The sequence below is a fragment of the Teleopsis dalmanni genome, chromosome 2 (assembly GCF_002237135.1).
Source record: "Teleopsis dalmanni isolate 2A chromosome 2, ASM223713v2, whole genome shotgun sequence".
In the NCBI taxonomy this organism is placed as follows: Eukaryota; Metazoa; Arthropoda; class Insecta; order Diptera; family Diopsidae; genus Teleopsis; species Teleopsis dalmanni.
In genome coordinates, this window is record NC_051847.1 from 88,433,387 (window position 1) to 88,446,426 (window position 13,040).

Consider the following 13,040-nt stretch of genomic DNA (forward strand, 5'->3'; position numbering starts at 1 on the left):
TTTAATTAATTTCTATTGTTTCTAGTAGACAATACAAAATGGTGCTAGAGTGTATTGAATTATTTTTAAAATAATATATTATTCTTATTATCATTCTTACCAGTTGTTCTACAAACGTGTTCTAAGATACATACTGCATATATACGAGTATATAATATTACATTAATATTCTCTTTAAAGTCTCATTACTTAAGTAAAACCAAATATTGTTAAGATATGTATCTTTGAAATTAAATATTATTATATAAAATAATTGTAAAAAGTTAGCGAAAAGCAGTAAAAAAACGAGAGGTGCCTAAAGGGTCTAATATTCACCACATATCATCCATTAAGCGCACAATATTTTTGAATATTCGACATATTATATAAATATGTGTGCCGCCAAAAATCCAGATCTCGATCCGTGCGACTTTTTCCTGTTCCCGAAACTCAAATTGCCTCTTCGTGGTAAGCGTTTTGAGTCCATTGAATCGGTAAAAGAGAATTCGTTGAAGGAACTAAAAGCCATACCTGCACGGGCCTACGAAAAGTGTATGGAGGATTGGGTTAAGCGTTGGCATATGTGTATCGCTTCAGAAGGTGCATATTTTGAAGGAGATAAAATACATTTGGAATAAAATTAAAATTTGTGTGTTTTATTTACAAAATCCGATACTTTTTAAGCAGAAGGTATACAGTAGAGAAAAGCATGATTTTAAATAAAAATGTGAAATAATAAAAATTCAAAAAGTTCTTCCAAGTTTTATTTCACTATTTTTTTATAAATTTAGCTCGCGTTTTAAATAAATAAAACCAGATTCTTAAATAATGTCGTATATATCTTCAAGTACTGTACAACTTACTAAAGCACAATGACATCTTTATATTAAGAAAATAGGCATATATTTAATTGACAGCAATTTGTATTCTAAAGCTTATTTTTGTTCCTTAAAATATCAAATTTTATATTCGGTATAAATTTAATATAAATACATATTATATTCATAAAAAATAATATTTTTTAATATTATTAACAACTTCCATATTTTTAGATATTTGTTTTCAACTTTCAAATTCACAGAAAGGTACGAATAGTTTTTTGAAAGATACTTGTACTTCATATTTATTTAAAGTCAAAATTATAAATGTACCTAAACGTATATTTATTTTATGGCATTAATGTATCTATAATTGACTGAATATCAATTACTGCCGCTGGCAACGCACTTACTTAAGTGCACTTTAACTGAATGTGCCCATAAAATGTGCAAAAAATTCATTTACACATTCGTACTTGAAATTATGAATAAAAATAAATACTGCAGTACAAATTTATGTGCTGTAGATACTCGTACACCTCTGCGCGGATAAAAGAGCTTTGAGTAAAAATTTTGAATTTAATTAAATCGCATATCTGTCTGTGCTTAAAAGTAAAAGTGCCCTTAAGCGAACATTTGACATGCTTTATGGAGACTGAAGTCGAGACTGAGGCGAAAATTGTCTCCTTAGCACTGCATTTATGTTTGTTCAATTATCTGCAAATAATGATAATTTTCTGCATTCGCTCACAGGCGAAGACACGCACCAACCTGAAGATGTAAGTATGTAATTTGATTTTGTACAGCGCAGATACATAGTTGCCACTAAACAAACATAGCAAGTGCATGGCTGTAAAATAATTAAATTAAATGCACCAAAGCTGTGAAGAATGTTAAGACGATCGCTTGTGTTAACTGAAAACAGACTAGGGCTAAAGTTAAGCTGCAGTGCTTACACAAGTTCAGTCGCATGCAGCATCTGTGTAGTGGCTTGCTCCATGCAACTGTTGCAAGTAGTGCAAATGGAGCACAAAATTTTAAGTGAAACATGGATACCTTAAGTAAGCAGCACGTGTGTCAGTGTGCCAGCAACCTACTTTGGCCAATGTTGTTCCAAGCAATTGGAGTAAATACAAACGAGCAAATGATGGAAAAATCAAGTGCATCTCTTCATCAATGCAGTAAAAACATCAGCAAGGATGGTATGAACGGAGAAGCGTTCAAGGAACGTTCCAAGCGCATCAAAATAGTGCTGAGTCCTCAGTACGAAACAGGGTATGCAGTGAATATGCATTCGCTGCGTCTCTCGCAGGATTGTGTAAAACTTTGTCTTTGCTCTGGAATATTTTGTTAAAATATTTATCGTTTAGCGTGTTTCATGGACTATTTTGCGTAATTTAATTACAAAATTAGAAAATCACAGCAAAACATGTAAATTAAACGGAATCTGCATGCTTTAGACTTTGTGATTCTCACAGATAAATCAGGATTTGTTTATAAATATTTTAATCTTTAACTTAAAGTTATTAGAACATTGAGAATTTAAGATATAAATTTAAATATTTTTCATAACATTTGTAATTATTTTTTATTTAAAATTAAAATCATATATTAACTAATTATACAAAAATATATTATTATTTATTGTTGTTATCTTGCTCTTGTATTTTCAATAATGTAGCTTGATTGACCCAAATATTATAAATCCAATATGAATTTAATGTTATTTTACTTATTGAAACAATTTTTACTTTTAATTTAATTTTTTTGTTTTATAATTTTTATTTTTCAATTTATTATTTAATAATTTGAAATTGTTATTTATTGTGTAAATATTGCTTATCTTTTTTTTTGTTAGTTTTTAAGTTAGTTCTAAGATGATGCAAAAAATGTATTTTTCCCTTAACGCATTTTTAAAATAAATAAATAAAAGAGAAAAAACATCATTATTTATTTAATTTTATTAGTAAGCTAAGCTCAATTATTTCTAAGCTACGCCACTAAAACCTCCGACCTAGTGAAACAAAGGAGTCGGCAACTAATCACTTTGACCAAAAGATGCTGTGTTTCTTATCAAAGTCCTTGAATATCAAAATAGTGGAGAAAACATAAAACGAAATGAACTGGCAAAATAAGAACCTGGGAAACAAAAAACTGAAGATCTAGCAAGAAAAATATCTTCCATACTAATATGGAATTAGTATAATTAGCATAATTCCATATTAGTAATTTTATAATAAAATCAAAACCTTCAAATATCGGGCCGTAGATAAAAGAGTTTGGCTACTGACACTATTAGTTTATAACTATAACCCGAATAAAATTTTAAATATGCATTATCAACGATATATAGGAAAAGAAGAAGAAAAAAAAGAGTTGTTATATTCTGTCTATTACAGTACAGCTAGTCAAAATAGAGTATCTTACAATACTATAACCATCAACACGAAATCGAAACTGTTAAATTAGATCTACCCTGCTGTTTAAATGTAGAGGTCTGAAACAGCCACTCTGGATAAATCGCTTTTGAATAATTTCTGAATTCTAGCGAGTGTTGAGGACTTCGAAAAGTTTTTAAGACTTCCCATGATTCGGACTTAAAGGAACTGTCTACAAAACAACAGACTAAATTAATATTAATATTGGAACCAACCAATCAATAATTTTGGATGGTTTATGTATTTTAATCTTTTCAAGTACTATAACATGGCAAAGAATTGAAATGCCTTTGAATTATTCTGACAGTATTTTATGCTGTTAGTAGAAGTTGAATGGTATATTTTTGTTAACCAAAATAGTGCTAATATAGACAAAAATTCTCTAAGTTTATAAAAATTTTTTACAACCTATGTTGTCTAATCTACAATCTTTTAAGTACTAGATCATACCGGAATGGAATGAAATATTGCAAATATGAAATATTGCAATTTTATGATGTGAAAAAATTTACATCAGTTCGGTTCAGTATCGGTTTCCGTTCCATAATTATATAGATTTTCAGTTCCAAGTCTATAATTCTGTTATAAATGGGTTTCTTTTGTGGTAATTCAAATAATTTTTCATTATTTTCAAAAAAAAAAAATGAATTGATTTAATAGGTAAAATATTATTATATGATTTATTTTATTTAATTAAAATATAAATAAAAACTTATTTAAATAAGTTTACAATCCTTTGTCAATAACAAATCTTTCATCCCAAACTCTAATCTAGTACAGTTAGTGCAATTTGGTTTAAATACAAAATTTGGTTTAATTGGTTGCAATTTGGTGCAATTTGGTTTAAATAGAAAATATGAATTTGTTAAGAAAAAACCCCGCTATTATAAAAAAGTATTAACTTAGTATAAAAGTTAACAACAATCATATAAAATCTTTTATCCAACAGGACTCGAATCACAGCACTATAAACTATGATTCAAATTAATCGATTACTGCTACTGGATATTCGGGAATATATGAGATAGTGATGTGACCTGCAAAAAACGTTCAATCAATTTAATAAATTAATCGAATATACTCGTATATGAAATTAAGAAAATAAATAAACTACAATGAAAATGATGTTCATTAATAACTTTAACAATGTATCCAGACATCATCAAAGTGCAATTCGAATTAAGATAAATTTATAAAAATTAAATGAGAATAAATACTAAATTACTTTTAAGGTAAAAAGGCTTCATTTGCGAAACAAAAATGTTAAAATATGTATATTAATTGGTTGTGAGTAAAATAAATATGCATTTTATCCGTTGATGCAACAAATATATCAATTTAACCATAATTCCATATTAAAAAATCTACGTTATCGATATTAAACATTTAAAAAAATTTATATATTTATATACACAAGCATATTTATTTTTGGTTTATCATTCTGATGCAGTTCGTAGCCAGCGCCATGACAGGATTAACGTAGTTGTGGCTGGACCGAACTGGTGCTGGCACTGGCACTGGCACTGGCACTAGCATTGCAACTGCAAGCATAAATTGCGGCTGTATTGTTCAATTTATCTCTGGACTAATTAGTGCTGACATATGTGGTTTGCCAATTTTATAGCCCTTTTAATCTGTGGAGCTGTATATACTCGGATTACATCGATTTTGTTGTATTATTATTTTAATTTGCTCAGTCAATATTTCAATGGCTTACAGAATTTTACTCATTTCAACTTCAATCAAATATTTTGTTAGGCGCTGAATTACATTTTTATTATTTTAAACATATTTATCTATATGCGATTTTATTAGAAAACCATTTTGTTAAAGATTATACTGTATTGTATGAATGCATAAGCTTATATATATATATATATATATGCATGTGCAATTAAATTTAATTTAAAGTATATGATACATTCGCAGTGGAGGAGGAGGAGTATGTAAGCCAGATATTCTATTTTATTACGAATATAAATGAAGTATTTCATATCTATAATTTCTGAGAAGTAATGTATGCGTATTTAATTAATTGTAAATATATAATTATAATAGAAATTAAAGGAATATTAAACTAAGTTTTTTTTTTAAATAATAAATTCATACAAAATAGCTAACTTTAATAATAAATAAGAGTTTATAGTTCATAAACAATCTATTAAGTGCTTTCATACAATATAGATGAATTCTCTTGTAAATATTTATATTAACCAAAATAATTAAATAAATAACTCAAGTGCCTTAATGTTTGCGAAAACTATATGCTAATTTAATACTATATATTAATTACTTTAAATATATGTATGTTTATATATATATTAATAACTTGCATTCCATCTCACATCAAAGTGTTGACACAACAGATTGTAGGAGAATTAATTGAAGGCTCATATTTTATTTACTTTCTAAAAGTCAATTTGAGATAAGTTTCCGAATAAATTTGCATACAAGTTTTTTTAAAATAATTTTCAGAAAAAAATATATTTAAATATAAAAAATGTGCTTCGATATGAGGTGAGTCAGCATTTCCGATTTCATGTATTCATACCCGTACATTATGGAATTAATGCTCCGGCATCGCTGCCTTACTGACTGGAGGTTTTAGTTTTTAGTTGATGACCATCAACAATTTGCATGATGGACACAGTGAAAAGCCGTGATTCACTTGAAATTTAAAGAAACTTTAAATGAATGTTACAGTACGTGTGGTAATAAACATATTTCTTTATTTATTTATTTTTTTTTTAAATAATTAATATAAAATGTTTACAGTTGAAAGCGATAAAAATTCAAACTATCGTAATTTATTTTATAATATACTCGTAATATGCCATATGTATATGGAATGCCTCTGTGTTTGGAACATTCTAGGAACGCACATAACAAAAACAATTAAAAGATTTTTTATACATGTAGGCGTTATTTAATATAAATAATATTATATTATAATATTTTATTTTTACTTTTGTTTGAAGCATGTGAATCTTGTTAGAATTTGAAAACAAAAGTCAGAATGTTTTATCGTTGACATTTGGCATGAGAATTATGTCTTGACTGAATGTGATTTGTTCTTAGGCGGCTTGCAAAAATATATTTTTTTTCAGTAAATAATTTTAGAGATTTAGAGATAATATATAATTTACCGAACTATAAATTACTATCCAGTCTGGACTATATATAACGAAAGTGTGCCGTGCGCAAAAATATATTTTTTCAAAATTTGAAATGCTTTATCATAAACTTGAATATCATAAAATACTTTTTTCCTGCTATTTTTATTTCAGTTATTTGAAGATTTTTGCACAATGTATATGAAAAAAAAAATATTTGAATTTTATGTTAGAATTCTTTGGGACTACATAGAAAACGTATTATTTATTAATGCAATGTAGCAATCTCTCAAAATATTTTTTCTAAAAGCAATAATAATTCAAACGTCAAAGGATATTTAAAAATTTCTATCTGATTGACATGCGATAGACATTTATATTGTTAAATTTGATATGATTAATAAACCATAATTATAACATTTTTCTGAAAAAGCTTTTTATTCCCTTCAATATATTTAGAATAAAGTTTTTAAATATGTTACCTATATCTTCTTCTTCTTCATTCCATTACGTTCCCAGGGGAACATTGAACCATAACGAACTTTTTCCAAGTGTTTTAGTTTACCCAAAGATTTTTCCGCTTGCTTGGAGTTCTTTCTCTAGTGTTCGCTTCCATATATATATATACATATAATTCTTCAAAACTACCTTAGGAGAACCTGTCCAGTACATTTAAATAGAATGTAATGGATGTCTTCGATATCTATTTGATTGCCAACGAATTTTATTATTCTTCTACCATTCGTATTACTCAATATTATATATTTCACATGAATATTAAATACTATTACATATTATTTATATCAAAATTATTGACGTGAAATCGCCTTACAGCTGGTACTGCGGTCATAAAAGTCCTATTGTACCAATTTCACTAATATTTAATGATAGTAAATACTACTATTTTCTTGTTTTGGAAACCAACATACTTAAGGTAAATTGGGACGTAGTGATACCATTGTGATAGAGGAATTAGGCCCTCTAATCCAATATCCATCTCTATTTAGTCATTCAAATGTAATAACATTGTTAATGACACTTTAGGAACATAAAAAGTGTCTGCTGACTTCATTATTTATTTATTTATATTTATAGAATATAATTCGTATTCTTGAGATACTTTACCCTACCGGGTATAGTACATTTATACGACCTGAATAATAACCAAAAATTTCTTTATGACATATAAAAGAAAGTCTATGTGATTTTTTAAATTTAAGCTTCGCCAGATGTGTCAGATTGTAAATGAATTCGACTCTCCTTTACTCCACTGTTTCTTTAAAATATTTAGTTTTGACTATAGGTCTACAGATCATTAAGTGATCATTAATTTGAGCCATATTTCCTCTCTTTCATAGCTTATCTATGATGAAATTGTTATGGCAGTGACCATTGACTTTCAAAATAGTTTAAAGAAAAATTTTAGAAAGGGTAACCAAAAATTTTGTTAAGTTCCATTAAATTCTAACTCAAGTTTAAATAATCTAATCTTTCAAATAATTGAAAGATATTTCATTAGGACGTTATATGAAATATAATTATAAATGCCTTAAAAATATAAATATCAGAAGATCAGAATGCTCATGTATTCTTTTAATAAATGTTTAATAATGTTCCTTTCCAGATTCGAGACGAAACGGCGCGATATTAGAATACAGTTTTTATTATAATTTCTATATACCAGAAAAAGCGAAAAACGTGACAATTATAATAGGAACACAAATTGGTTTCTTTGAATTTATTTTCGAATTTTTTTTCGAAAATCCTTTTAATTTTCAAGAATACTGGAGAAGCATATAGCTTATATAAACAGACAGATTATATTAGAAATATAAAATATATTATTTTATAGCTATATAATGAGTAATTAATATAAAAATGATAGTCTATTATGTGATAAATAAAAATATAAATTCTTTAGTAATCCAGACATTTCGGTATCTGAAGATTCCGGACTCTTACAACATAATTCTCTTAATATTTAGGAGGAAACTTTGCTACGAAGTACTTCATTTTCATATAATTATTATTATTATTATATTATAAAAATAGAAATTCTTCAGTAATCCAGAGACATTTCGGTATCTGAAGATTCCGAACTCTTACAAGATAATTCTCTTGATATTCAGGGGAAAACTGTGCCACGAAGTACTTCATTTTCATATTTTTTGTTTTTTTTATAGTATAATATAATTTATAACATAAATAGACTCTTACCTTTTGCACTAGCAATGGAGCAGCAAAGTCAACGCCACCCTGTAAACGGAAACCCCATGGTTGAGCATCGAAACGGGATAGTTTAATTTGCATCAGTTGTGGTTGAGCCATTTTTTCTGAACTACTTTAATTATTTTCTCTGCAAAAATAAATTTACTTGTTAAAAAAAATGTACATGATAATTAGAGACTATTTATTGTAGAAATTATTATATGATATTAATATTGTATTAAATTGTAATTTTAGTATTTTTCGAAGGATATCTTAATTTTAATGGAATAATAGTAAGCAAAATGTAGAACAGTATTTAACCCTTTTATGCATAATATTGTTCAACAAATAATATTTCTTTATTATGTTTTGTTTTTCTTCTAGATGAGATACCATTGAGAACAAGGGTAAGATGCATTTTGAAATTAATACCCGAAAATACTTGAACTTTGGTATATTAAAAAGTACACGATCTTAAGTAGGGTATATGCCTTTCTTTTTATACTACCTTGAAAGGGTTGTCTTATGTCTCTTAAGACTAAGGACAATCTTAGTTAAGTCATTTATAAAACAATTTTTTTTTTTATACCCCTCTCCGAGATTAAGAACTGCACTGATTTTTCTTTAAATGCCTTAAATTAAAATAAAAATAATTTTTCTAAATTGAATTAAAAACATTTTTAACCAATAAATAATATTAAATTTCTTTATTTCAGTTTTTTCACGCATTCTTACATGTTAAACCATATTTGGACTCAGGTGGAATCAGTAAACCGCAGCCACATCTATTCACGTTCTCTGAAACTATTGTTACCACAGATACCTACTATAAACTCCAGTTTTTAGAATATCAAAATATGCTCCGACACAAACTTGAAAGCAAAGTCACACTTTCTCATGCAAAAATATGCGTCCATAAACAAACAACGGAACGCCAAAAAATGGCATAGGTGAGAAATGGTATTACATCCATAAACTGCGAAACGGCGGTGGGATAGCTAATGCACACAGGAGCACATATGGCTGCACCACGTAAACTGCAATGTTATTTTTTCGCACTTTTACTGTTTTTGCAAAATTAAAAAATTTGTTAAACAAACGCATAAAAAACATGCGCTCACAAGGATACCAAAAATATAACCGTCCTTAAATATGGATAAAAGAGTGATCAGTTGAAAGAGTAATGTGAGGAAAGCGAACGAACGACATGAAACACTTGCTGATTTTATGTCCTGCGTTTTTGGTCTGCGAGAGGTATTAAACCTGGAGCTTTCTTTTTTATTAAAGGCTTCCTGCTACGCTACAAGGTTGTGCTTGTTTCCCCTGGCACCTATCCACAAACACATTCTAGATACTTTCGTACACACAACCGCATCACAAAGTGCTTTTTTATGGTAAAATTTTTTGGATTCCTACTGTAAGGATATGCACAGCATGAAATAACAATTCCGCTGAAGGTTGTGCTTTTAATGTACACTCATTCGCATGTGTGGGCTGGGCACAAGTGTGCCGGTTGTGTGCCTCCATGCAAGAAGACACTAAATGCCGGAGTAACTACATTAAGCTATTAAAGCCACACAATCAGGCACACACCAGCAGATTCATATTCATACTTATAGTACATATCCTCACAGGCTGCTGGTACAAAAGTTTAATTAACATAAATTGAGGGAGTAAATATACACATTCAGCCCGGTTTGCGTTGGAGCACTTTGTACATAGTGCAAAATTTAATTAAAACGTGAAAAAATTATGCAGAAAAATAAACTCAGCTTATATGAATATATATTTTAAAATTAGTTATATGATTTAATTTATGTCTGACATTAGTTAACTTGACACTAAAATATTTGAAGATTTTTTCGAAAAGTTTGTTAATTCCCGCACTACAATTTGAAATATAATAGTGGATATATATCAATGAAGCATACATCCGAAAACTTTGTATAAGAGACATCATCTTATACAAAGCATAATCTCGGTGTACTCACAAAAAAAATTCAGCGTCCCTAAAAAATAAATATTATCTCCTCAATCTTAGAAATTTATAACAGGTTATTTCATTAAAAAAATAATGTCTTTTAAGTTTTCTAAAAACAAGGCATCAACTATTTATTTATTATTGTGGTATCACCATGAACTCACATAAAGAGCCTAAATGTCTACCATCTTTCTATGAAGCAGATTGGCACCACCATCATTATTAGATTAGCACACGTCCTGAAAGACTAGCTTGCATGTTAACTGGCAAACAGAAAGAGATTCAAATTGAAAATCATAGAAAGAGCGGATAAGGCAAAGTACCATGGCTAATGACATGTGCTTTTAAACAACTTTAATAGAACACAAGGCACTCCGCCCGAATGAAAGCTAAAATATATAGAAACTTCTTAGTAATTTGATGTTCGTGTTCCAGATCAAATCCAGACCATTCCAGAGAATGTGAGTGAAAATCTCATTTACCCACAAGCACAAACAGGTAAAAAAAAATCACAATCAGAAAGACAGAGGTACCGACAAATAAAAAGGGGTTAATAATAAGACAAGGCGATAGTTTTATGCAGATCAAGAAAATAAAGCATATAATCCACATGTTTTATGAAATTTTCTATACGTTAAAAACTTATTTACAAACCCAATACATATTCTTTATTTACAGATATTTTTTATTTAACAGATAAGGGTTATTATTCAGTTAAGAAATTCCGCACCACAACCTAGAGATTTATCATGCCATCTTAATGGATTCAGAATATATTTTAACATGTCAGATTCCCTAAAAAATTGTAACATTGAACCTACTTTACAGAATTTTAATTCTTCATCCAGTATAAGATTCCCCCTGGTATATCTTTCGAGTATGCAGCAATGCTGGACAAACTGCCAGTACGTGCTTTCAAATCTCATTTTCTTCTCTGTAAAATCTTTCGAGTATGTAGCAGTACCGTACAAACTACCAATACATGTTTTCAGATCTCATTTTCTTTTCTACAAAATCAGTAACTTCCATTTATATTAATTCAAACATAGAACGGTGATAATATAGCCTACTGTGTCCTGTCTTGCTTAGCCTACTGTGAATTACTGTATTGGTTCTTAAATTATTTTTATTTAATTGCATACTTTCCTGAAATCATCTTATGATAATTCTGTTAAATGTCCTTGTATAACTTTCATGTTTCTCGTCTTATGTCTAAATGAGTGACCGAAGTTTGTATTTGTTGATATGAATTACTTCATAAAGTCATAAAGTGTTAAAATTTTTAATATATTCTTTTAAGATATGGTTCAATCGTTTTTTCAATAAATTATAAGACTATTTTGAGAAAGACCTACTAAAGACCTAAAAACTTGACCTATTGTTACCGAATCGTGCTATTACTCTATTTGTGTCCTAACTTTTTGTCTATTTTTTTTCATGCAGTTATTTTAGTTGAGCCCTATTTTTCTTTTAAATGATGGTATCAACCATGCATATTATACCTCTTTTATTACATGGGTATTAAAGAAAGCCTTTAAGAAATTTTGTGGTGTGTTGTTTTAGTATATCTAGTATATCTGTTAAATATGTTGAGTTTTTGAGAATACAGTGAGAGAAACATTTTCTCTCTAAAGCTGTCACACTCGACCTTTCTGGAACATATCAGGACTACAGTTTGCAACAGATTATGTGCAAATATATTTGATTACTGCTGCAACAAACAGTTAATTCCGTGAACTATAAGTTTATAGTGACTAGTTTATTGAGTAACATAATCATTTTTTAATGGGCCATCAACAAAATATGTGTAATCGAAAGAATTTTGTTGTTGTCACTTTGCGTTGTTGCTTTGTTACTAAGTTACTCATGTCATTATACTAACATCCCTGTAAACACTTTATCCACTATACAAATCAATTTCTTACAAACTCTCTTAGTTTATGCAAGTATCTAGTTCAATATTTTGTTTTTTTTTTTTGATATATAATAAACTAATTTTCGTATCTTAATATATGGTTAAACTCTATATAATGAATTGCGATGAAAATAGTGGTTATGATAAATAATACCTTGTCATACTATCATTGTCATGTCTTGCTTAAGCATTAACTTACGATGAGTTACAGTGCTACCAACTTAAAAATTCTCTAGCTTTTCTCTAATATGGTAGGTTTTAATTAACTTACACTATATTTTTCGCTGTGTATGAAAAGTTTTCAAAGACATTTGATATTTAACGCACACGCCCAATTGAGAAAAGTTTTCCGAATCTAATATAAAATCGTATAAAATGAAATTAGGCAAAACAACAGCCTTAATTGTTGTTCTGTAAAATTTCTGTTACAAGTGAAGAACGTGCAATTAATCCAAAATTGCTTAACGACAGCCTGCCTTACAAGTAATATTGAGCAATTTTACATATTAATAAATTTTAATGTATGTGGAATTCTCATATAACAGAATAAAATACAATAATGTGTACAGAACAAAGAAAGGCATGACT

General features: G+C 28.5%; 1 protein-coding gene across 1 annotated transcript in view; it reads left to right on the forward strand.

The window, feature by feature from the left end:
* Window positions 1–1,845: 1,845 nt before the first annotated feature.
* Window positions 1,846–13,040, forward strand: part of LOC119675011 (PDZ and LIM domain protein Zasp-like) — a gene marked incomplete at its 3' end in the record, with an annotated part of 50,859 nt that continues 39,664 nt past the window's right edge. Inside the window, exon 1 of the mRNA XM_038086173.1 lies at window positions 1,846–2,115. Within this exon, the coding sequence (XP_037942101.1) occupies window positions 1,846–2,115 (270 nt within the window). The remainder of the gene's footprint in view (window positions 2,116–13,040) is intronic.